We start from the raw sequence: 24,725 nt of genomic DNA, 5'->3' as shown, positions 1-24,725 counted from the left end.
CCTGCCCATCTAGAGTCGTTGGTCTGTCTGTCTGATTGTCTATCTGTCTATTTTGTACTTCAGTCCTCTGTGTTGCAGCCTTGGGGTACCTAGTTTTCTGTTCCTATGACATCCACCAATAAAAGCCTGATTTTGAAGAACCAAACAGCAGTTTCAAGAGCACCATGTGTTTTCTCTTCCCCCGCCCCCATCCTCCTTTCTTCTCCTCTTCCCCCTCTGTCCTTTTCCCCCTTTCTTATCCTCTCCTTCCCCTCTTACCCTCTCCGTCCCCATCCCTCTCTTCTAATCTCCCGCCTTTCTTTCTCTCTCTTCTGCATTCTGACATTTCCATCTGTACCCTGGTGTGTAGGATCAACAGACAAATGTGCATACTTTTTTTTATTAATAAAAGCATGCACATACTATCGCTCTTTCTATTTATCTCTCTCTCTTTCTCTCTCTGTCATGACGGATGCCTTGATGTTTCCTTATTTAACGTGTTCAACGCGTACCTTGTAATTGCAACGACTCCTATTTATATCTCCATCATCCACACTTTCTTTACATTGCTGTGTTCATCTGGTATTCTGGTTGTACAATGAGGCTGTGATTTGCCACATTGATTGTCATTGTTTGGAAGAGGAACCAGACAATACTCTCCCCCTCTCTCTCTCTCTCCTCTCTCTCTCTCTCTCTCTCTCTCTCTCTCTCTCTCTCTCGCTCTTCCCCCTCTCTCTTCTCCCACGGGTTCTTCATGAGCATAGTTAATGCTATAAAATCATCCAGGAATGCATGTGACCCATGAGCTCTATCTCTCTATGCATCTTATATAAGATAGACCTGACAGATAGCTAGTAGATTCAGATTCAGCACAATTACAGTTAACAGGAGCACTCTGTGCATGTTGTCTGACTGATAGCAGGTTTTGTTGATTGGCTCGGCCAGCGCCACGTATCTAAAGGGCCCTCATCTGCGGTGGAGAACTTACCCCGGAGGCACAGAAGTCTTTTTGAAGTTTCTCACTCAAGTTTCTGGCGAAGTTTCTCTTTCTCAGTCAGTAGCCTTGAGCTTCACTGCAGGGGGAGTTCAGCTGTAGTTTAGATCTTCACATCAGTTTGATTTTGCTCATCTTAGCTCTTCAGAGAAAATGGTAATGGTATTTTGTGCAGCCCAGAGCTCCAATATCTGTATTGTAGATCTTGTTTTGTAACAGGGATTGGGGAAGAGGGCGTTTTCTAGTTTGGCATCTAAAGTGATGTGTCCAGAATAGCAAATGATGTCTTGTGAAATATACAATGGGTTGTTTCACAGTGGCTAAGACATGAGAATCGCACAATAGGTTTCATGTGCAGGGTGAAATTTAACTTGAGATAGTCAGCAGTCTCTCAACATGGAATCTGTGTATTTCAATTGCAATCATTAGCCTTTTCAAAACTACCAATGTGGTTTTGATTAAACGTGAAATATTCCTTTATAGAACTCCTGTAAAAGCAGTGAAGATCATTCTACCCTTTCTGTTACCTCTCTCTCTCTCTCTCTCTCTCTCTCTCTCTCGCTCTCTCTTTCTCTCTCTCTATTTCGTTCTCTCTCTTTCTGTATCTTTCTTACCCCCTCTCTCTCTCGCCCTCTCCTGTCCCTCCCTCTCCCCCTCCTCATTCCCCTCTCCCCATCCTCCCCCCGTCTTCCCCCTCTCCTCCTCTCCCAGTGCGTCGCGTGCCCCCTCGTTTCTCCATCCTGCCCGCCAACCATGAGATCATGCCTGGCGGCAGCGTCAACATCACCTGTGTGGCGGTGGGCTCGCCCATGCCCTATGTCAAATGGATGCTGGGTATTGAGGACCTGACCCCGGAAGACGAGATGCCGGTGGGACGCAATGTTTTGGAGCTCAACGGAGTGAGAGAGTCGGCCAACTACACCTGCGTGGCCATGAGCAGTCTGGGGATTATAGAGGCCACCGCACAGGTGTCAGTTAAGAGTAAGGGACATCCTTTCGTTTTCTGACTGTGCTTCCACTGTGTCCCGCTCGCTGGCTTTCTTCTCTCCCATTAAAACATATCTGCCCCTAACAGCCACATTAAACATATATATTAGATAGTTAGGGCCACCTATGATCTCGCAGGTGTCCGCCAAGAGTAAGGGACACTAGTCTCCCCTATCTACCTTAAGACATTATTAAAGAGTTAAAAAAAATATCTGCTTCTACCGTCACAGCTCTTCCCAAGCCTCCCGGTACCCCCATCGTCACAGAGACGACCGCCACCAGCGTTACCATCACCTGGGACTCCGGTAATCCCGACCCGGTGTCCTATTACATCATCCAGTACCGGGCCAAGACACCGGACAGCAAGTATGAGGCGGTGGACGGTATCACCACCACCAGGTACAGCATCGGAGGGCTCTACCCCAACACGGAGTACGAGGTTAGGGTGTCGGCCTTCAACAGCATCGGCCAGGGCCCCTCGTCCACCCGGGTAGAGGCCAGGACAGGGGAACAGGCCCCGGCTAGCCCCCCCAGGAACGTCCAGGCTAGGATCATCTCCCAGAACACTGTCATGGTCCGCTGGGAAGAACCGGAGGAGCCCAACGGACAGGTAAAATACAATTGAAATGAGTGAATTAATCTGTTGTTTTATTAAGAGAATAAGTAGCAGGGATAATGCACAGTAATCCACTTCTCAAACAATAATGAATGTCTCAGAACACTGAGGTGCAATAGGCAATAGTGAGCTAGATAAACATCTATTCCCTGGGCAGTCTAAAAATAACAAGCTGAATAATGGAATCAACATAAGCAACAATAATCACAATAACAAGATGAGGGCAATGCATCATAAACAGATAATACAAATAATGTGACATACATATTACAGTTTAAATCACACGCTATAATGGTTAGGCTTTAGGTAGAGGTCAGTTGAAAGGTCATCTAGTTATTCAATTATAACGGTCATGTCAACCTTGAAGCTAATGCAATGTTTATCTAGCTCAGCTAGCAACATAGGTCCAATATAACGGAACGCGTATTGATGTCACAATATATAATAGCTTCCAAACACAAACAAACAAGGACCAGACGTGAGAGGTTAACTAACACACTCTCGCTCTCTCTCTCTCTCTCTCTCTCTCTCTCTCTCTCTCTCTCTCTTTCTCTCTCTCTCTCTCTCTCTCTCTCGCTCTTTGTCACTCTCTCTCTCCTACCCTCCCTCACTCTCTCCATCCAGGTGAAAGGTTACCGGGTGTACTACACCATGGACCCATCTCAGCCCATGAGTCTGTGGCAAATCCATAATGTCCAGGACAGCACCATCACCACCATCCAGAGCCTGGTACCCTCTGAGACATACACAGTCAGAGTACTGGCCTTCACCTCTGTGGGAGACGGACCCTTCTCTGACTCCGTCCATGTCAAAGTTCTGCCCGGAGGTCTGTGTGTGTGTGTGTGTGTGTGTGTAGGTTAGTAACATAAATATTGCGGAGATCTGTAGGGCTCCCTTGTAACAGAGTCGTCCATCTTAATAAGACTGGTCTGTTTAAATAAAGGATTAATTGAACAGTCTAGAAGCTACTAATTGACTGAATGCTAGAGAGGTGAATTCTAACTATTGTCCTCTCTCCTCTCCTGTTCCCTGTAGTTCCAGGGCAGCCAGGGAAGTTCAAAGTGGGAAAGGTGACAGACACCAGTATACAGCTCACCTGGGAACCTTCCTACACCAAGGAGGGCATCGTCAACTACGAACTGCTCTACAAACCTGTCAAGTTTGGCAGCCTGGTAAGACTTAATCTTCCATACGATGTACATTTCATTAACCTTTTGCTGCAGTGGGCTACATCAGGGTCACACAGAGTGATTCTTGGTAGTCTTAATCAAGTACACTTCACACACATGGTTATTGGCTTAAAAGAAAGAAGACAGCTGTACTATGTCAGATATAGAAATGTAATCAATTTGGAGTTTGCATCCCAAAATTACACTTTATATACATCACAGAAGACTGAAATATAACAAAACTGTTTGACATAGAAACACCAAATTAATCTTTGTTAATTATGAAATTATATAAAAAAAATATATTAATAACATTCCACCCGGGAGGCCAAGGAGGGCGTGTTTGGTCATTGACTGCAGGAAATAACTACAATTATTAAATGTATTTAATACACACAGATAATCCAGAGTAATTTCTTTCTTTCTTTCTTTCTCTCTTTCTCTATTTTATTAATGTTCTCTCTTCCCCATCTCTCTCTCTCTAACAGGAGAAGTTGACTTTCGGGCCCAGGGCGTCGTACACAGTGGAGGGACTGAGGGCTAATACAGAGTACTCCTTTTCCCTGGCAGCCATTTCTAACAAAGGCATCGGAGCCTTCACCAACGAGCTGGTCCAGAGGACATCACAAGCCAGTATGTTTTCCTTTGTCACACCTGCAAACACACACTATGTAACGTTACAGTGTTTGCACTCCTGCTGCTTGTATCCCACACAGCTCCAGAGTCACTGGACCCTGGGAGTCGTCTACACACCAATCTATCTTGTCCTCTCATCCATTCATTTATCCTGTGCACTCGTCCATCCCCCCCATCCATCACCTCTGTATTTCAAGTGTGCCTGACGTCCAACGCACCAGCATTTTGCTTTTTACTTTCATTTTTCTCACACAGTGAAAAGTCCCAAGCGGACGTCGCTTTCTGTTTTTCCCTCTTTAACTTTCTTCACTCCTTCATACGGTTTCCTTTCCTTCAAAGTGGGTCAAAAGTCGACTTTTTTTCTCCAGTTCAAGAAGCTCACTGTTACAGGTCAAATGTCAATAGTCGTGAGGATCTTGTATATGTGTTGCCTTTATTAGAGGTAAGTGTTGGAGGTAATAGGTCTGCAGCCTGCCTTAAAGGTAAAATATTCCTTTTTAATATTTAATGATGTATTTGTTACCTGGAAAAAAGGTACACCATATGAGGTACACAGGACGTACATTCACCAACAGAATCGTTCTACATGCCTTACCTACAAACGGAGGTTAGACCCGTGAGTGGCTGTTGAGGAGACAGCAGGCTGGGGAGTGTCTGAATGCATTTTATTTCATGGAGCAGAATGCATTTCACACTCAGCTTGGCACAGTTAGCGTGCTACCACTTGGCTTTGGTGCACATCGTGATTGTTCCCCAAGGCTACTGGTACTAAGACTGTGCAGCTCAAGTGTCAGACTCACATATCCGTCAAAATCCAAAATACTCCAGTCAAATGCACACCTTTCCCTCTGCATCTTTATTTGGTCAATGTTTTGGTTCAATGTGATGTGTGGTGTCTCTGGTTGCATGGTAAGAAGGTCCTGTGGCTATTAGTCGGAGAGACAGGTAAGTGTCTCAAACAGTGCCTGTTTATGTCTTTTATCCTTACTGTTCTTCTGTCATGTGCCTTTACTCTTGTTCTATCTCCTAATTCCTCTGACGTTGCATGAGGTCAACTTTCATGAAAGTATTTGTTTTTGATTCTAGTTTCAGTTTCCTCAAACCCTGCTCTCCACCTTTTTCTATGACATTTCAAATCCCTGAACCTAATTTGAAGACATGAGATAGGGCAGTTAAAGAAGCACTAAAAGATATAAAGAGTTTGGCAAAGTTCCAACACAATTATTACATTCCACTGAGAATGTCAAGAAACCTTTGGTAGCAGGATAGAAGATAAACTGCTGAACTCTATACAGTATCTGGGTCGTTCCACTTTTAGGTAGTGTAATTTGGTAAAAATATATATTTATTTCACCAAATGTTTACATTCTGTCATAAAGAGCACGTTCAAGTTCATCAATCAAATGTATCTATAAAGACCTTTTTACATCAATCACAATGTGCTATACAGAAACCCAGCCTAAAACCCCAAACAGGAAGCAACGCAGATGTTGAAAAAACATGTTTTCCCATCTCAAGAGGTTAAATTAAGAAAAATGTGAAAAAATATTTGCAATTAAAGTAACAGGTTTGACCGTAACAGGGTTGAAGTTTTCATCTTAAGTAAGCAATAACTCCTCTTGTGACAGGGGGAATGGAAGCTTGTTGTGTGTCACAGGGAGGGAAATTGAATGCAAGTTTCACAATATATATTTTTGTAACACATTTCTAGCCTATGGGTAACAGTGTTGACGTGCAATTAAAAAGGAATGGTTTCACCACATTAAAACAAGAGTTCAGTTCATGTAACAGCGTTGACTTAAAATGAAATAAATGAATCTTCAGAAATGACTTTAGAAGTAACTAGGGTTTTACATTGTTGGTGAAAACGTTGCGATTTTTGGGGGGGTTAAGTGAGATAAAGTATTTATAATCTAAAACCTGAGGAGGGACATTTTCCATGTGGTCTATATTAAGATGCTGAGAATATAAATGGATCCTCCCTATCGTTTAATAATTAGAAAGCAGATAATTGAATCAAAGTTCCTACTAGTCCCAGACTAGGGGCTATGTTTTAATGAGCTTGGATCCCAGGAAAACAATGAATTTCTCATTTGGGTCCCAGGCTGAAAAGGTTTAAGAACCAGTATAGTATAGACAGTATAGCTCTGTCCTTATCCAGCTACGCTAAGCTAGTCATAAATCATTGTGCTGCCATTGGTCAGAGCAGACAAGTGGAAGCCTTTCATCCGGTATCAGTTGCATATCCTCCTGGGCGGTAATTAAGTTGTCCACTCTGCATGGATGCCCCCTGCCTTCTCCTTTATCTTATTACCTAGCTAACATTATTAATTTCTTTCTTCCTCCATAATGGCTTTGTCTTCTGTGTTGGAGCCTTTGTTTCTCTGTTTAGCTGAGTCATGTTTGTTTGTCTTTAGAGGCCTTCTCTTTTAATTTAGTTTTGTATTATTTTCCCTTATAGTTTAGTTTTCCTTGGTTTAGTTTCAATTCCTTTTTCCACCTTTTTCTTATATTCTTGTTTTGCTTGGGTTTTTCAACCTCTCTCTGTCACTGTCTCTTTGCTTTCTCTTTCTTCGCTGCGTTCCTTACTCCCCTGCCCCTGCAAATTTCCTCTTCCTGCCCCTCGTCCAATCAGAGCCATCGGCTGCGCCCCTAGGCGTGTCCTGTGATAGCCCCAGGTCCACCTCCCTGAGGGTAAGTTGGAAACCACCACCCACTGAGACCCAAAATGGCGTGCTGACTGGCTATGAGCTGCGCTACCAGCAAGTGGTGTCTGGTACCAGGGTCGAAGGTCAGGGTCCGGAGGTGAAGGGGCCTCCCATCCCCCCAGAGCAGGGGCAAGTGGTGTTGGAGGGGCTAGAAAAGTGGACCTGGTACCGCGTTATCCTGGCAGCTTTCACTACCGAGGGGTCCGGACCGGAGAGCCCGGCGCTGCTCTGCCGCACGGACGACGACGGTGAGTATGTGTGTGTATGTGTGTGTGTACATTGATCAACTGATCAATGTATTGATAGAGTAATTATATGTTGTGTGTGGATGATGGCGCCAGAGAAGATGGCAGCCGTTTTATGATCACCTAACCAATTGTGCTTTTGTGTGTTTTTTCGTGTTATTTGTAACTTATTTTGTACATAATGTTTCTGTCACTGCGTCTTATGACCTAAAAGATCTTCTAGATATCAGGACAGCGATTACTCACCCCGTACTGGAGGAATACTTTTTCTTTAATGAGTCGGACGGGAAGGATTTCCTTCAGACGCCCGACAAGGCCCTCATCCCTATCATTCGCTGGAGAAAGAGACGGAGATATCGGGGACAAAGGTCTGGGTGCCTTGTAAGGAACCGACGTCGAGCGGATAATCTCCCTTCACCATCGGTCCTATTAGCCAACGTACAATCAACGGAAAATAAAATAGATAAACTACGATTACGTATGTCCTACCAACGGGACATTAAAAACTGTAATATCTTATGTTTCACTGAGTCGTGGCTGAACGATGACATGAATAACATACAGCTGGCGGGTTTTAAGCTTTTCGGCAGGATAGAACAGCGGCCTCTTGTAAGACAAGGGGTGGCGGTCCATGTGTATTTGAAAACAACAGTTGGTGCACGAAATCTAAGGAAGTCTCAAGGTTTCCTGAGGTAGAGTATCTTATGATAAGCTGTAGACCACACTATTTACCGTGAGAGTTTTCATGTATATTCTTCGTAGCTGTCTATTTACCACCACAAACCTATGCTGGCACTAAGACCGCACTCAATGAGCTGTATACGGCCATAATCCTCCTGATTCCTGCTTACAAGCAAAAACACCAGGAAGCACCTGTGACTTGATCAATAAGAAAGTGGTCAGATGAAGCAGATGCTAAGCTACAGGACTGTTTTGCTAGCACAGACTGGAATATGTTCCGGGATTCTTCCGATGGCATTGAGGAGTACACCACATCAGTCACTGGCTTCATCAATAAGTGCATCGATGATGTCGTCCCCACAGTGACCATATGTACATACCCCAACCAGAGGCCAAGGATTACAGGCAACATCCGCACTGAGCTACAGGGTAGAGCTAACCCGGAACCCTTATAAGAAATCCCACTATGCCCTCAGACAAACAATCAAACAGGCAAGCGTCAATACACTACTGAGATTGAATCATACTACACCAGCTCTGACGCTCGTCGGATGTGGCAGGGCTTGCAAACTATTACAGGCTACAAGGGGAAGCACAGCCGCGAGCTGCACAGTGACACAAGCCTACCAGATGAGCTAAAGGCAAGTAACACTGAGTAAGTAACACGTAACACGCTTCGAAGCAAGTAACACTGAAACATGCATGAGACCATCAGCTGTTCTGGATGACTGTGTAATCACGCTCTTTGTAGCGAATGTGAGTAAGACCTTTAAACAGGTCAACATTCACAACGCCGCAGGGCCAGATGGTTACCAGGACGTATACTCCGAGCATGCGCTGACCAACTGGCAAGTGTCTTCACTGACATTTTCAACCTGTCCCTGACTGAGTCTGTAATACCAACATGTTTCAACAGACCACCATAGTCCCTGTGCCCAAGAACACTAAGGTAACCTGCCTAAATGACTACCGACCTGTAGCACTCACGTCTGTAGTCATGAAGTGCTTTGAAAGGCTGGTCATGGCTCACATCAACACCATTATCCCAGAAACCCTAGACCCACTCTAATTTGCATACCGCCCCAACAGATCCATAGATGATGCAATCTCTATTGCACTCAACACTGCCCTTTCCCACCTGGACAAAAGGAACACCTATGTGAGAATACTGTTCATTGACTACACCTCAGCGTTCAACACCATAGTGCCCTCACAGCTCATCACTAAGCTAAGGACCCTGGGACTAAACACCTCCCTCTGCAACTGGATCCTGGACTTCCTGACGGGCCGCCCCCAGGTGTTAAGGGTAAGTAACAACACATTTGCCATGCTGATCCTCAACACGGGGGCCCCTCAGGGGTGTGTGCTTAGTCCCCTCTTGTACTCCTTGTTCACCCACGACTGCGTGGCCAAGCACGACTCCAACACCATCATTAAGTCTGCCGACAACACAACGGTGGTAGGCCTGATCACCGACAATGAAGAGACAGCCTATAGGGAGGAGATCACACTGGCAGTGTGGTGCCAGGACAACAACCTCTCCCTCAACGTGATCAAGACAAAAGAGATGATTGTGGACTACAGGATAAGGAGGGCCGAACACGCCCCCATTCTCATCGATGGTACTGTAGTAGAGCAGGTCAAGAGCTTCAAGTTCCTTGCCGTCCACATCACCAACAAACTATCATGGTTCAAACACACCAAGACAGTCATAAAGAGTGCATGACAACGCCTATTCCAACTCAGGAGACTGAAAAGATCCTCAAAATGTTATACAGCTGCAGCTGTAGTCCCCTGACTGTTTGCACCACCGCCTGGTATGGCAACTGCTCGGCATCCGACCACAAGGCGCAACAGAGGGTAGTACGTACGGCGCAGTACATAATGGGCCAAGCTTTCTGCCATCCAGGACCTCTATACCAGGCGGTGTCAGAGGAAGGCCCTGAAAATTCTCAAAGACTCCAGTCACCCAAGTCATAGACTGTTCTCTCTGCTACCACACGGCAAGTGGTACCGGAGCGCCAAGTCTGGGTCCAAAAGGCTTCTTAACTTCTCAGGGCTGCGTGGGACGCTACCGTCCCACCCACGGTTCACACTATTCAACAGCCAGTGAAAAATCAGAGCGCCAAATTCAAAACAACAAAATGTCATAATTCAAAGTTCTCAAACATACAACTATTTCACACCATTTTAAAGATAAACCTCTCCTTAATCCATCCACATTGTCCGATTTCAAAAAGGCTTTATGGCGAAAGCATAAAGTTAGATTATGTTAGGACAGTGCCAACACAAGAAAAACCACACAGCCATTTTCCAAGCAGGAGAGGGGTCACAAAAACCATAAATACAGCTAAAATTAAGCACTAACCTTTGACGATCTTCATCAGATGACACTCCTAGGACTCAATGTTACACAATACATGTATGTTTTGTTCGATAAAGTTCATATTTATATCCAAAAACCCCATTTTACATTGGCGCGTGATGTTCAGAAAATATTTTTCCTCCAAAACTGCCGGTGAATCAGCACAACAATTTACAAAAATACTCATCATAAACGTTGATAAAATATTAAACTGTTATTCAAAGAATTATAGATAAACATCTCCTGAATGCAACCGCTGTGACAGATTTCAAAAAAGCTTCACGGGGAAAGCACACTTTGCAATAATCTGAGTACGGCGCTCAAAAAAATACAACAGGCAATACAGATACCCGCCATTTTGGAGTCATCTAAAATCATGAATAGCATTATAAATATTCACTTACCTTTGATGATCTTCATCAGAAGGCACTTACAGGAATCCCAGGTCCACAATAAATGTTGTTTTGTTCGATAAAGTCCATAATTTATGTCCAAATACCTCCTTGTTGTTAGCGCGTTCAGTAAGCTACTCCAAATGTAGGAAGCGCCCCCAAAATTTCATGATGAAAAGTAAAAAAAAGTTATATTTACGTTTGTTGAAACATGTCAAACATTGTATAGCATCAATCTTTAGGGCCTTTTTAACATAAAACATAAAACAATAATATTCCAACCGGACGATTCCAATTATCTTGAAAAATGTTATGGAACACAGCTACCTCATCACGTGAATGCGCGCCACAAAACTCATGTCATTTTCTGAGTCACCAACTTCCCGGCCTTCTTGTTCGCTCTCTGTTCACCACAAAGGCCTGAAACTAGATTCTAAAGACTGTTGACATCTAGTGGAAGCCTTAGGAAGTGCAAAATGAACCCTAAGTCACTGTGTTAAATATGCAATGACTTGAAAAGACTACAAGCATCAGATTTCCCACTTCCTGGTTGGATTTTTCTCAGGTTTTTGCCTGCCATATGAGTTCTGTTATACTCACAAACATCATTCAAACAGTTTTTGAAACTTGAGAGTGATTTCTATCCAAATCTACTAATAATATGCAAATATTTGACTCTGGGCCCGAGTATTAGGCAGTTTACTCTGGGCACGTTTTTCATCCGAAATCGAAAATACTGCCCCCTATACCTTGACAGGTTAACAGCTTCTACCCCCAAGCCAAAAGACTCCTGAACAGCTAATTAAAGGGATACCCAGACCCCTCTTTTACCCTCCTGCTACTCTCTGTTTATTATCTATGCATAGTCACTTTAGCTCTACCTACATGTACACTACCGTTCAAAAGTTTGGGTTCACTTAGAAATGTCCTTGTATTTGAAAGAAAAGCAAAACAATTTGGTCCATTAAAATAACATAGAATTGATCAGAAATACAGTGTAGACATTGTTAAAATAAATGACTATTGTAGCTGGAAACGGCAGATTTTTATGGAATATCTACATAGGCGTACAAAGGCCCATTATCAGCAACCATCACTCCTGTGTTCCAACGGCACATTGTGTTAGCTAATCCAAGTTTATCATTTTAAAGGGCTAATTGATCATTAGAAACCCCTTTTGCAATTATGTTAGCACAGCTAAAAACTGTGCTGATTAAAGAAGCAATATAACTGGCCTTCTTTAGACTAGTTGAGTATCTGGAGCATCAGCATTTGTGGGTTCGATTACAGGCTCAAAATGGCTAGAAACAAAGAACTTTCTTCTGAAACTCGTCAGTCTATTCTTGTTCTGAGAAATGAAGGCTATTCCATGTGATAAATTGCCTAGAAACTGAAGATCTCGTACAACGCTGAGTACTACATTATAGTGTCTAGTTTGAGAAACAGACGCCTCACAAGTCCTCAACTGGCAGCTTCATTAAATAGTACCCGCAAAACACCAGTCTCAACGTCAACAGTGGAGAGGAGACTGGGATTCTGGCCTTCTAGTCACTTTTATTTTATATTTTTTACTTATGTGTTTTTTACTACTTAACACTTATTTTTCTTAGAACTTCTTAAAGCATTGTTGGTTAAGGGCTTGTAAGTAAGCATTTCACTGTAAGGTGTTGTATTCGGCGCATGTGACAAATACAATTTGATTTGTGTGTGTTCCTCAGTCCCGGGTGCGGCCCCTCGGCAGGTGGAGGTTAAGCCCTTCAACTCCACGGCCCTCAGGGTCACCTGGCGATCTGTGTTGGCAAGGCAACGCCAAGGCCAGATCCGCGGTTACCAGGTGCACTATGCTCACGTGGAGAGCGGCTCATCACGCACCCTTCCCCGGATCAAAGACCTGCTATTGGACGACAGCCAGGTGATGTCATCACTAATCTTACCATTCTTACTTCCAATTTTCTTAAAAATATTTAATTGGAGTATCTTCGCAACAGTGAAGTGCACACTTAAAAGGATAACGTACACCTTTGCCAGCTGTCACACCTCTGCAGATCACGGCAGGTTTGTAGCGCTAAAGTGAAGCAAATCGTTCGCCTTAAATTTATCTCACTTTGAGTCTTTGTAGTACGCATCACTTCCCCCTACGCTCTTATTTCCTCCTCTTATATCTAATCTCCTCACTTGACTCATTCACTCCTCTCTCACTCTCGCTCTCTCTCTCCCCTCCCTCTCTTTCTCTCCCCTCCGCTCTCCCCTCCGGGTCTTCCCGTGGGATCAGTTTGTGGAGGATGACTTTACTGAATACGTGAGTATGGCTCATTCTGTCAGTATTAAACTGAACCTTATGTTGTACGTTGCATAAGGAAGTTATGAAACCCTCATTAGGAGATGGCTTCTATCTGAGAGACAGCCAGTTTGTAACATGTCTCTATGTGAAAGTAATAGGGCAGAGTAAGTTCATGCTTATTGATGTTTTAGTGGAGATAGGACGAGAAAGGAAGGGGTAGGCAGGAACGGAGAGGGGAGGGAAGAAGAGAGAGAGAGGTTTTATAGAGGTTTAGCTGAAAAATAAGTGTGTGTGTGTGTGTGTGTGTGTGTGTGTGTGTGTGTGTGTGTGTGTGTGTGTGTGTTTGTGTGTGTTACCATGTAGGAGATGATTGTGGGGGGTCTTAAGCCAGAGACCTCTTACTCTGTGTCTGTGGCGGCTTACACCACTAAAGGGGACGGAACACACAGTAAAGCCAGGGTGGTGCAGACACTGGGGATTGGTGAGCATCACACACACACTCAAAAAAGGATAAGATCATTTAAAAATGCACACACCCATAATACACACACAATACACCCAGGCTACAATGGCATATTACACATATTATACAGTATATTCATGTATTAAATGAACAATGCATAACTGACATGTTTGTGCCTCTCCTTCCTGCTCTTGTCTGCAGTGCCTGGTGCCCCCTCCCTGTCAGTGCGCCCGGGATCTGAGTCCTCTGTGGTGGTGAGATGGGGGCCCCCTTCAAGGGGGTCAGACTCAGGTCCAGGGGCCAAAGGGTCTGAAATTCAGATCCAGGGTTACCAGCTACAGTTTGGGCTGAAGAATGCCACTCTGGACACTATGGTGGAGTTTTCGGCCAGGGAGCGAACTTACACTCTCACAGACGTAATTCCAGGTTTGACCTATGTCGTTACTCTTTCTGCCAAAAGCCGGTCGGGTTATGGAGATGAGTCGTGGAAGGAACTCGAGATGCCCGAGTACCCACCCAGGGGGTACCCCCAAATCTTGGAATCCGTTAATGCCACCTGCTGTTCACTCCAGTTCTCCTGGCTACCCCCTGTGCCAAGCGAGCGAAACGGCGTGATCACTGAATACACAGTAGCTTACCGGGAAGAGGGGGGTCTTGACCCTATGGGCATTGACCCTCTCAGCCCCCCTCGCCAGATCACGCTCCCAGCCAGTGAGTCCAGCTACACCATCCTGGGCCTGAACCACAGCACTGGGTACGAGGTGCAGATGTGTGCTCACACCAGCGTAGGTCCCGGCCCCTTCAGTCCCCCGCTGCTGTATCGCACACTGGCTTTTGAGACAGGTAGGGCTGGCCTGGGGCCTGTGCACAGGGCTCAGGAGAAACCTCCCTATTCACTCTAAGCACTGGTCTAGAGTCATATTTGTCTGCTTTAATCTGAACCTTGAATATCAAGGTCCAAAATGCAAAGCTGACTCTGGGCCAGTTCTAAGGAGTGACTTTCATCCACAGAGTGGTTGAAAACTACAAAGTCCACTGGAAAATCCCAGTCTCCTCCACCCACACCCACCACCTCCTCCCTCACCTACCCCTCACCTCCAAGGAAAATGGACTGAATGCCACAGGAATGAATGTATGGAGAACACTCTCACACACCCACAGGTAAAAGTCAGTAGAAAAGCCGGGTAGGTTGTGAACTGTGAGGTAAGTGTTGAGTCTTGGCTCATTCGCTGAACGAGGCTTTAGTTTAGACACATGGTTGGTATCTAAAGGTAAGCTTTTACATCAGTCAATCCAGCACCTCCTTTTGGATTGACTGAACCTATTCCAACCTTTGTTGACATGTCGTCGGTGTGTTTTTTAACCCTAACACTCCCAGCAGGCACTAAACCACTAAACACTAAACACACACATTCTTCAGTTCTGTTTCTCAAACTCCACTCTTCATTCTGATCAATCAATCAATCCACCTCTTCACCTCCTCCTCCTCCAAACCTTCATCTATCGTTCCCACCAACTTGAATTCAGATCAGTCTAAAGACATGCTTCTGCCCCATCACTCACACAGACACCCACTCACAGGTCTACAGGGTGGAAACGGAGGAGTGGAGAGGTTGATTGGCACAGGGCAGTCTAGATGACCCTGCCTTGACTGTGTCTGTATGTATCTTACAGGAGAATTCTGTATGTCTAACCTCCCCTCATTCCCTTCACAGCAACCCCATAACCCTTTGAGAAGATAGTTATTTCGAAGTTACAAATTCTGTGTGTTCTGTTCCGGGAAATCTACCAGAGCGAATTAAGCTAGAATGAGATAAAGTAGGATTAGGCAGATGATGTCATAGTAAAGAGGAAGTACAGTGCACACAGGCGCCAACGGTTCCTATCTCTTCTATTCTTCAATTCTATTCACTCTTATTTGGTACCCAGTGCCCACATACGTACTTCCTAAAGAATGTTGAGCTGTGTGACATCACTGTCATGTCCTTCTTCATCTTATTTTAGGAATTGGTATCCTTTGTTATAGAACCTACTAGAATGGGTTGGTAGCCTCTCCACAAAGGGTTAAGGACCGTAGAGACATGTGAATAGGGCGGTCTACACCTCAACTGATCATTTGTCTGTTCTCCATCTTCCAATCAGATGTCCCGAGGAACTTCTCAGTGAACCTGGCGACCAAGACGAGTGTTCTGCTAACCTGGGAGTTCCCCGACAGCCCCTACCCATACCACTTTACTGTGAGCGTGCGCGTGTGCATGTGCGTGCATGCATAAACATCTGTGTGTGTGTATGTGTGCGTAAACACAATTGTGCGTGCATGTGTGTGTATGTCGCTGCGTGTGTATATAACGTATGTACAGCATGATCTTAGCTGTAAAATACCCCTATCCTATTCCTCCCAGGTGGAGTATAATCATCAGAAGATGGAGGTGGATGCCAGGCTGAGGAAAGCAGTGATCCCCAACCTGCAGCCCGATACTGACTATGACTTCAAGATCACCTCCCCCGAGGGCAACATGGGCCGGCTGAGGCACCGCATCCTAGCCAAGACGTCTCCACTAATCGGCATCCGTCGTCCGGAGATAGACCACACCCGGGACACGGAGACCACCATCACCATCATTCTGCCTTCACTGGAGAACCGCAGCCCTGTCAAGTAAGGCCTACCTAGAGGAAGGATTTCTACTGATTTTAATGGCGTTTCGAATTTGCGCTGATATTTTCTGATGTGCTGGGTGCTGGCTGTGTCTCCTCTAGGAACGTGTATGTGGTGGTAGTTCCCCTGAGGAGGGCGAGGGGGGTCATCAGGCATCTCAAGAACCCAGACGAGATGGACCTGGAGGAGGTGAGCGCTACGGCAACCCATTTGGGAACACATCACACGGCTGGTCCTCTCTCTGAAAACCTTTGCTCTTTTAGATTTGGTTTCTTAATGTTTACATTAATAAAAAAAAACGTATCAATAACATCCGTCTCTCTTTCTCTTCCTCTCCTTCCCAGTTGTTGGACATCAGTCAAAGACAGAGGGACTCTAGACAGCAAAAACAGGTTGACCTGCGTCGAGCCTACATCACTGCCCGCTTCACCCCTGATACCCTGCCAGCCTTCTTCACTTTGGGGGACCAGCTGGACTACGGAGGCTTTGAGAACCGCGCTCTAGAACCGGGACAAGAGTACGTGTTCTTCATCCTGGCGGAACTCAACGGCACCACAGGGGTACGGGAAAATCCAATTCTGATTTTTTGGGGGTTTGATTGTTTTTGTGTGATTGCATATATGTATTGGTGGACAGTGTGTACCTCTCTCACATAGTCACGTCTTCTCCCTCATTCTCGAAAGACAAGCTACTTTGGCATGGCCATGAACAACACTGTTAAGACAATGAAATATACAGTATATCACTCGACAAATGGAGAATGAAAAGGCAATAATGTTCATTTCCCCTAGTGCGATATGTATTCCTCAATGTGCTCTGTTTGTGTATTGTAGAAGATGTACGGGGCCAGCCCCTACACAGACCCAGTGATAGCCCCCGACTCAGACCCCCAGCCCCTGGACGCGGGGGACGGTCTGATCTGGGTGGTGGGACCCGTCCTGGCCGTGGTCTTCATCATCTGCATCGTCATCGCCATCCTGCTCTACAAGAAGTGAGTGAGACCCGGGGAGGGACCACTGAACTTACACAGGGGTTGTATATCGAACAAGTTTAACACACTCAAATCAGCTTGCATGCTTTGCTATAACCAGCGAACACGATAATATGCTATTTGTCGCTAACATTCTAACAGGCTATACCTAGCTAACACATACGGTATGGTTCTATCCCATGACAGCCATTGAAATGTGTCTGTTTCAGCTTACACAGTATACTGGCATATTAACAGGCATAGAAACAAGGGACAGGATTGTAAGGGCAGCTAGACTGACCCAGCCAAAGAGATGTGTCATCCTTAGTTACCCAGCCATCAAGCTTTTGAATACAAATGTATCATATTCCTCTTTTCATTATTCACTCCCTCGCTCGCTCCTGTTTCGGAAGCAGCAAGCCAGACAGGTGAGTGTCGGCCGTACTAAGTAGTTGGTTTATTGTGTTAGTGACATATTTTGATCTCTAAGGACAAATGATACAGTGTCAATTCAAATGCCTAACGGGCAGTGCAGCAATTTATAGAAGTAATGCAGTCTAAAGTGTTTAAAACTTGTGTTCATTGAACCAATATATTGTGGTGAATACTGTTAGTCAATCATGACCTCTAACGTCTCTACTCTCTCTGGTGTGTCTCTCGTCTGATGCGTGTTCTGGTGTGTTCCGTCTCCTTGGTCCCTGAGCAGTAAGAGGAAGGACTCTGAGCCAGGCACCAAGAGCCTTCTGGGTAACGCTGAGATGATGGCCCATCACCCCACAGACCCCGTCGAGATGAGACGCATCAACTTCCAGACCCCTGGTATGCATTGTGCACAGACAAACGCATGCACCCACGCACACACACACACACACACACACACACACACATTGTTCGATAGCACATTGTTCTTGATAAAAGAAAGAAAAGTTGCTGAATTTATATGGTGGGAGGAACTGCAATAAAGAACAAAGTGAATTTCAAGTGTAGAAAGTTACCACAGAAAACACACCACACAGGGTCAGGTTTTATAACCCTCTGAAGCTTCCGCCAGGGTTTCATTTCCTTCTGAGATCAAAATGGCTGTCCTCCAGGTTAGTACAGTTAAGATGAGTCATCGTCCGTGAGTCATACCTGTGCAACGGGCGGCACGGCACTCTGCCCAAACACTGTAACCGTCTCGGTGTCTGCCCGACCGCCCACAGTCCCACCTGGCAGGCGCTAGATAGCCATGCCAGAGAGGACAGAGGTGTCACCACTGTCAGAACTGAAAAACACTTACATGACCTATTTGTTTTTGAAAAGATGAAAGGTGAGAGTTATAGTTACTTTTAGCTAATAGAATTATATTTCTGTCTAGAAAGCATGTTGCAGATCTTCCGCTTTTCCTAGCGTGGCCAGACAAGGCAGACCCACTCCGCCTCCACACCCTCTGTGAGTCCCACCTCCAGCTGCTCTGGTGTTAAATCCCCCGGCTACGCCTCCGCCACTTCCTGTTTACCCTCTGTATTACAAGAAACTGCTTCCCCCTCACAGAAGGAACTTAGATGAGAATGAGGAGGATGTTATTGTGTCAAATATACAGTATATTGTATAATTAGGTTATTTGTGGCAATATTAACATTGTTCATGCCACACAGGTGTTGTTCAATGTGTTTATCCGTTTGATATTTGCTTTAACAGATTGTTTTCTTACAATTACAATATTTTGCAACACTGCTCATGGTGCATGATGATATTGAATTATATTGTATTGCACTCTCCCCTACATCTGACAGTGTTTTGCGTTACATGGGGGCTAACACTCGACCTCCACACCATTACCACCCACTGTGTTTGTGGAGATACTAAGGGTGCCGTTCGGCCTAATTAACACTCTGTCTTTTTTTTTGTTTGTTTTCTCTGAGTCATCGCTTGTGCTCCTAATCGCTCAGAAAAGTAATTTCCATATCAAAGGAAAACATTTCCAAACCAACCGAATCGCAGACTTTGTATCTTTTAAGTGGATTAATATTGATTCTCCATTGTGCTATTCGTGTAATATGCGTTTTTTTTTTTACTCTGTAATTGTATTTTGCCATCTAACAAAGAACCCGTAATTAATCTTGTGCAACGACAGAGTGGTGTGTGTAGGTGTACTCTATACAGTCTTGTCACTGGTAGACTTACCATTATGCAGAAGAGGCAACTGCCTCAGGCCTCACATAACCAAGGGGCTTCCTTTTTTTGAGGCATCATAATAAAAAATAATAAAAATCCCCATCAAAATCTTTCCGTTTAAGATAGAGATATCAGCATCCGCGGTGGAAGGTGGCCAGAAATTGATCTTCTCACAAAAACATCTGTACGGTTTGGGCTACACACTAATATGAACCCTCTATGGAAAGATGAGACTCTCACGAACACGATGGTGTCTTTGTTTTGCTCTACAACCGTCATCTGAAGGTAACATGGTACTGGGCCAAAAAATGTATGTGAAGTGAATAGGGCATTTCCATGTAAAAGGTATACCGGTAATTCCATGGTAATTTTATTTGTATTCTTTTATTTTTTGCTTTTTTTATCTCTCAGATATAGGACAGAAACTTCAAAACATACTTTATTTTTATTACATTTCTGACTCTGTTTTTCCATCTATGAATCAGTTTTTCAATGTGTTTCTATGGGCTAATGGCAGTAAGGCCAAATTCAATGTTTCATCCAATAATTATTTTATATATATATTTTTATACCTACAGGGGTCCTAATATTCTAAATCAAATAGTTAAATGATCCTTGGTATGATGATGTTAAAACAATTCCATATGTTAGCTTAGTAGAAACCCAGCCCCTCTAGGGGGATGCATTAGCATTTCTTTAGTAAAAAGACAGGTGCTGCTGAAAATACTGCCATCGTCATCGAGGTAGAGGACATGTATGTGTAGCCCATGTATTATGGCATGTCATACTCTTTTTGGCCAGACAGCATTAGATAAATGTGCTACATATAGTAAGACAGAGGGGTGCTGTTTCGCTAGCTCGGATGCTTTCTCTGGTGAAATAGTTTCAGCCACTTGCTAATTCAAGGAAGTTGGCGGGTGCACAGTGCACTGTTTGGATGAATGTGCGAAGGTAACCTACTTTTTGAAGTGATTGTTTTTAATAATCAGATGAAAACATCATGACTGGTTGTGTTCATGGCACATTGAAAGGGCATATATTTTTACAGTTAAATTACATGTATTTACTATAAAAGGGGGTGGGGGCTTTAGACTGGCCTCTGCTTGGGGCCTCCAAATCACAGAGTCTGCCCCTGAGTCTTGTGTAAACTTCCAAGGCTTATGCCTATGCAGGATTGAGCTTAACTCAGTCTTGAGTCGCACTGACAAACTGGGTTCGAAACCCGCCTAGCCACACAGAGAGCCCTTATAATGACCCTTGACGTCTGACCTTCTACTTTTAACCCTTGTCCCTGTCCTGTAGGTATGATGAGCCACCCTCCCATCCCCATCACAGAGCTGGCTGAACACACAGAGCTGCTCAAGGCCAACGACAACCTGCGTCTGTCTCAGGAGTACGAGGTGAGAGATGCAGCATGGAGGAACGGATGAACATCACTCTTACATATAATGCTATACAGTACCTAGGGATAGGGTTATTCCTCAAAGTGTACCAATTGCCCCTTGCAAACTAAGATGGTATCCTATCCTATACTCCTTGATCTTCATCATAAATTCTACTTAATGGGTGCTCTCGATTAGATTTTAGGTGCTATCAACTATAAATTAGGAGAAAAAATTGCAACTGATGTGGAAATCCTGTAACTCTTCATCTCTGTTTCCTGGTCTCTCCAGTCCATTGACCCAGGTCAGCAGTTTACCTGGGAGCACTCCAACCTGGAGGTGAACAAGCCCAAGAACCGCTATGCTAACGTCATCGCCTACGATCACACTCGCGTCGTCCTCGCTCCAATAGAGGGTTCAAGTCCAGGTACATTTAGTAATTGCTTGCTTTTCTAAATTCTGCCAACCTTGCCAGCAGGCATGCCAGCAAGATATTTAGATAAGCTAGCTACTCTAACTTGATTGATAGTCTGAAATGACTTCTTGGTAGCTAGTTATGAGCGTAGACGATTGGGAACCTATCTGGGCTAGCTAAAGCCAACTTCATAAATTTGCTAGGTGGCTAGTAGTATTACAGAGAAACAAAAACAGAAAATGTAACCCAAAAATTATAAAATTATAATAAAAAAATAGATGTAAAAAAAATAATACGGGACTCATCTGAGGGGGCACGTGCCCCTGTGCCCCCTATGGGCATGACGCCTCTGGGTACAGTGTACCGCTTTCGAGATGTTGGCCTCACTCGTAAGACATGAAATCATTGTAAATTATGAATAACGTGTCTGATATTGTTTGATAGATAAAAATCTGATTGATAAATCGACATGTGATTGATAAATCGACATCTGTTCCCAGATACGAACAGACCCAGATACATGGACAGACCCAGAAAAAGCCTAGTCCTTGACTTAAAGGAATAGAAATTGAAGTGAATAGAAATCTCAACAACTCTCCTCTCTTCCTCCTTCTCCCTCTCCATATTCAGGTATCCTGGGTAGTGACTACATCAATGCTAACTACATTGATGGCTACAGGAAGCAGAATGCCTACATTGCCACACAGGGCCCGCTGGCTGAGACGTTCGGGGACTTCTGGAGGATGGTGTGGGAACAGAGAGCAGCCTCCGTGGTCATGATGACTCGCCTGGAGGAGAAGTCACGGGTGAGAAGGGGAAGGACAGGGCAACACTCATCCACTCATCGTTATTATCTACTGTAGGGCAACACTCATCCACTCACTTAGAGAATAAGGGTTCTTTGTTTGTCCCCATAGGAGAACACTTTTTGGTACCAGGTAGCACCTTCTTTTCAAAGAGTGTACTGTAGGGCAACACTCAGCCACTTTGAATGGGACTAGGGCTCTGTCATTCATTGTAATGTGCAGTCATGTCACTCATGTCATCCACTGTCATTCACCGCTGTAGGTCAGAAGGTTTCTGTCATCCACTGTAGGGCACTGTCATCTACTCAGTGTCATCCAATACTGTAAGTCACTGAAGGCTACTGGAAGGCTATCATCCACTATAGGGCACTTTTTAGGTCACAGTCATGAGTCATCCGCTGAAGATGATAGGGTACTGTCATCAGCTGTAATCTGCTGCCATCCATTGAAAGGCACTGACAGTCATCTTAGCATCAAAGCCATATTTAGATATCTAAGTAGGTCAAGACAATTAGGCTAATGGATTAGTCTCTTTTGATTATCAGAAGATGTTTTTTTATGAAAATGACGATGATGATAACGTCGACATTGAAGACGATGATGAAGATGAGCTTCTGCTGCTGCTGATGAGATTACTGACAGGGATGATTTTGATAACAATGATGCTGATGAAAGTTTTTTTTCCTTCTGTAGGTAAAGTGTGACCAGTACTGGCCGACTCGTGGTTCAGAGACCTATGGGATGACCCAGGTCACCCTACTGGACACTATGGAACTGGCCACCTTCTGCGTGCGCACCTTCTCCCTGCACAAGGTCAGTACACACACACATGCATGCACGTACGTGCACAGGCACTCATGCACGCACACACACACACACACCCATGTTATGTTCTTCTATCTTTGTGGGACGTAGAATTTATTTATATTCAAATCCGATTTTCCCTAACCCCTAACCCTAAACATAACACTAACCCTTACCATACCCCTAACCTTAACCAAACCCTAAACCTAACCACTAACCCCTAACCCTTACCCTAATTCTTACCCTAACCCTAATTGTAACCCTAACCTGAAAATTAACCCCTAAGCTTAACATAGCCTTTGTCCTCATGGGTGTGTGGTTAACACACACACACACACACACACACACACACACACACACACACACACACACACACACACACACGCACACACACACGCACACACACACACACACACACACACACACACACACACACACACACACACACACACACACACACAAACTCCACCTCACCTCCCCTGTTCTCTTTTATCTTCTCCCACTCCCCCCTTTCTATTCTTCTGTTAAATCCATCGCCATTTGCTCTTGATTAATTTACTGTCATGCCCCATGACACTTCTACACTCTCAGCCAGCTAATGAACCAGAAACAATTTGAAGGGATTTGAATTCAAATCTCGACTGTCACCCTGTGAGAAAACAGCAGAGAGCAAAGGGGAAGGTGATTACACTGTAGTTAATGGAGCATTAGTTCTATCCAGTCAGCAATTCAGCCTGAACCTGTCATGATGCACTGTTACAGAGAGATTATCACTGTTAGACTCACACTACTTCCTGAATATTGTACTAATCTAGGAACTAGAGCCCTACCAGGCAGTGTCTCAAAACACACAGAAACTAGGCCAGCTGACTTTTAAGTGCTTTGAGGTACATTTTTAATATATCAGTCATGAATATAGAGTGCATACAGTGCATTCGGGAAAGTATTCAGACCCCTTGACTTTTTCCTTTTTTCTTTTTACGTTACTGTCTTATTCTAAAATGAATTTAATCGTTTTTTTCCCTCATCAATCTACTCAAAATACCCCATAATGACAAAGCAAAAAACTGATATATCATATTACATAAGTATTCAGACCCTTTACTCAGTAATTTGTTGAAGCACCTTTGGCAGCGATTACAGCCTCGAGTCTTCTTGGGTATGACGCTACAAGCTTGGCACAACTGTATTTGGGGAGTTTCTCCCATTCTTCTCTGCAGATCCTCTCAAGCTCTGTCAGGTTGGATGGGGAGCATTACTACACAACTATTTTCAGGTCTCTCCAGAGATGTTTGATCGGGTTCAAGTCCGGACTCTGGCTGGGCCACTCAAGGACATTCAGAGACTTGTCCCGAAGCCACTCCTGCGTTGTCTTGGCTGTGTGCTTAGGGTCGTTGTCCTGTTGGAAGGTGAACCTTCGCCCCAGTCTGAGGTCCTGAGTGCTCTGGAGCAGGTTTTCATCAAGGATCTCTCTGTACTTTGCTCCATTTATCTTTCCCTCGATCTTGACTAGTCTCCCAGTTCCTGCCCCTGAAAAACATCCCCACAGCATGATGCTGCCACCACCATGCTTCACCGTAGGCATGGTGCCAGGTTTCTTCCAAATGTGATGCTTGGCATTCAGGCAAAAGAGTTTAATCTTGGTTTCATCAGACCAGACAATCTTGTTACTCATGGTCTGAGAGTGCTTTAGGTGCCTTTTGGGAAACTCCAAGCGGGCTGTCATGTGCGTTTTACTGAGGAGTGGCATCCGTCTGGCCACTCTACATTAAAGGCCTGATTGGTGAAGTGCCTCAGAGATGGTTGTCCTTCTAGGAAGGTTCTCTTATCTCCACAAAGGAACTCTGGAGCTCTGTCAGAGTGACCATTGTGTTCTTGGTCACCTCCCTGTCCAAGGCCCTTCTCCCCCGATTGCTCAGTTTGGCCGTGCGGCCAGCTCTAGGAAGAGTCTTGGTGGTTCCAAACTTCTTCCATTTAAGAATAATGTGGAGGCCACTGTTCTTCGGGATCTTCAATTCA

General features: G+C 44.6%; 1 protein-coding gene across 12 annotated transcripts in view; it reads left to right on the top strand.

Annotated features, from left to right (window-relative positions):
• LOC115169433 (receptor-type tyrosine-protein phosphatase S) overlaps window positions 1–24,725 on the top strand; it is a 106,351-nt gene that overhangs the window by 66,997 nt on the left and 14,629 nt on the right. For 3 of the 12 annotated variants that reach the window (XM_029725031.1, XM_029725035.1, XM_029725029.1), the window contains 17 exons: window positions 350–364; window positions 1,685–1,954; window positions 2,191–2,570; window positions 3,201–3,402; window positions 3,612–3,748; window positions 4,234–4,378; window positions 15,659–15,753; window positions 15,919–16,172; window positions 16,274–16,361; window positions 16,517–16,732; window positions 17,006–17,163; window positions 17,556–17,570; window positions 17,849–17,961; window positions 20,602–20,699; window positions 20,973–21,108; window positions 21,727–21,902; window positions 22,596–22,715. In XM_029725031.1, coding sequence (XP_029580891.1) covers window positions 350–364; window positions 1,685–1,954; window positions 2,191–2,570; window positions 3,201–3,402; window positions 3,612–3,748; window positions 4,234–4,378; window positions 15,659–15,753; window positions 15,919–16,172; window positions 16,274–16,361; window positions 16,517–16,732; window positions 17,006–17,163; window positions 17,556–17,570; window positions 17,849–17,961; window positions 20,602–20,699; window positions 20,973–21,108; window positions 21,727–21,902; window positions 22,596–22,715 — 2,618 coding nt within the window. The remainder of the gene's footprint in view (window positions 1–349; window positions 365–1,684; window positions 1,955–2,190; window positions 2,571–3,200; window positions 3,403–3,611; window positions 3,749–4,233; window positions 4,379–15,658; window positions 15,754–15,918; window positions 16,173–16,273; window positions 16,362–16,516; window positions 16,733–17,005; window positions 17,164–17,555; window positions 17,571–17,848; window positions 17,962–20,601; window positions 20,700–20,972; window positions 21,109–21,726; window positions 21,903–22,595; window positions 22,716–24,725) is intronic. The other 9 variants (XM_029725034.1, XM_029725040.1, XM_029725032.1 and 6 more) reach the window with 5 other exon arrangements.

This window comes from Salmo trutta, chromosome 31 (assembly GCF_901001165.1).
Source record: "Salmo trutta chromosome 31, fSalTru1.1, whole genome shotgun sequence".
Classification (NCBI taxonomy): domain Eukaryota; kingdom Metazoa; phylum Chordata; class Actinopteri; order Salmoniformes; family Salmonidae; genus Salmo; species Salmo trutta.
This window is presented reverse-complemented; position numbering and strand designations above follow the sequence as displayed.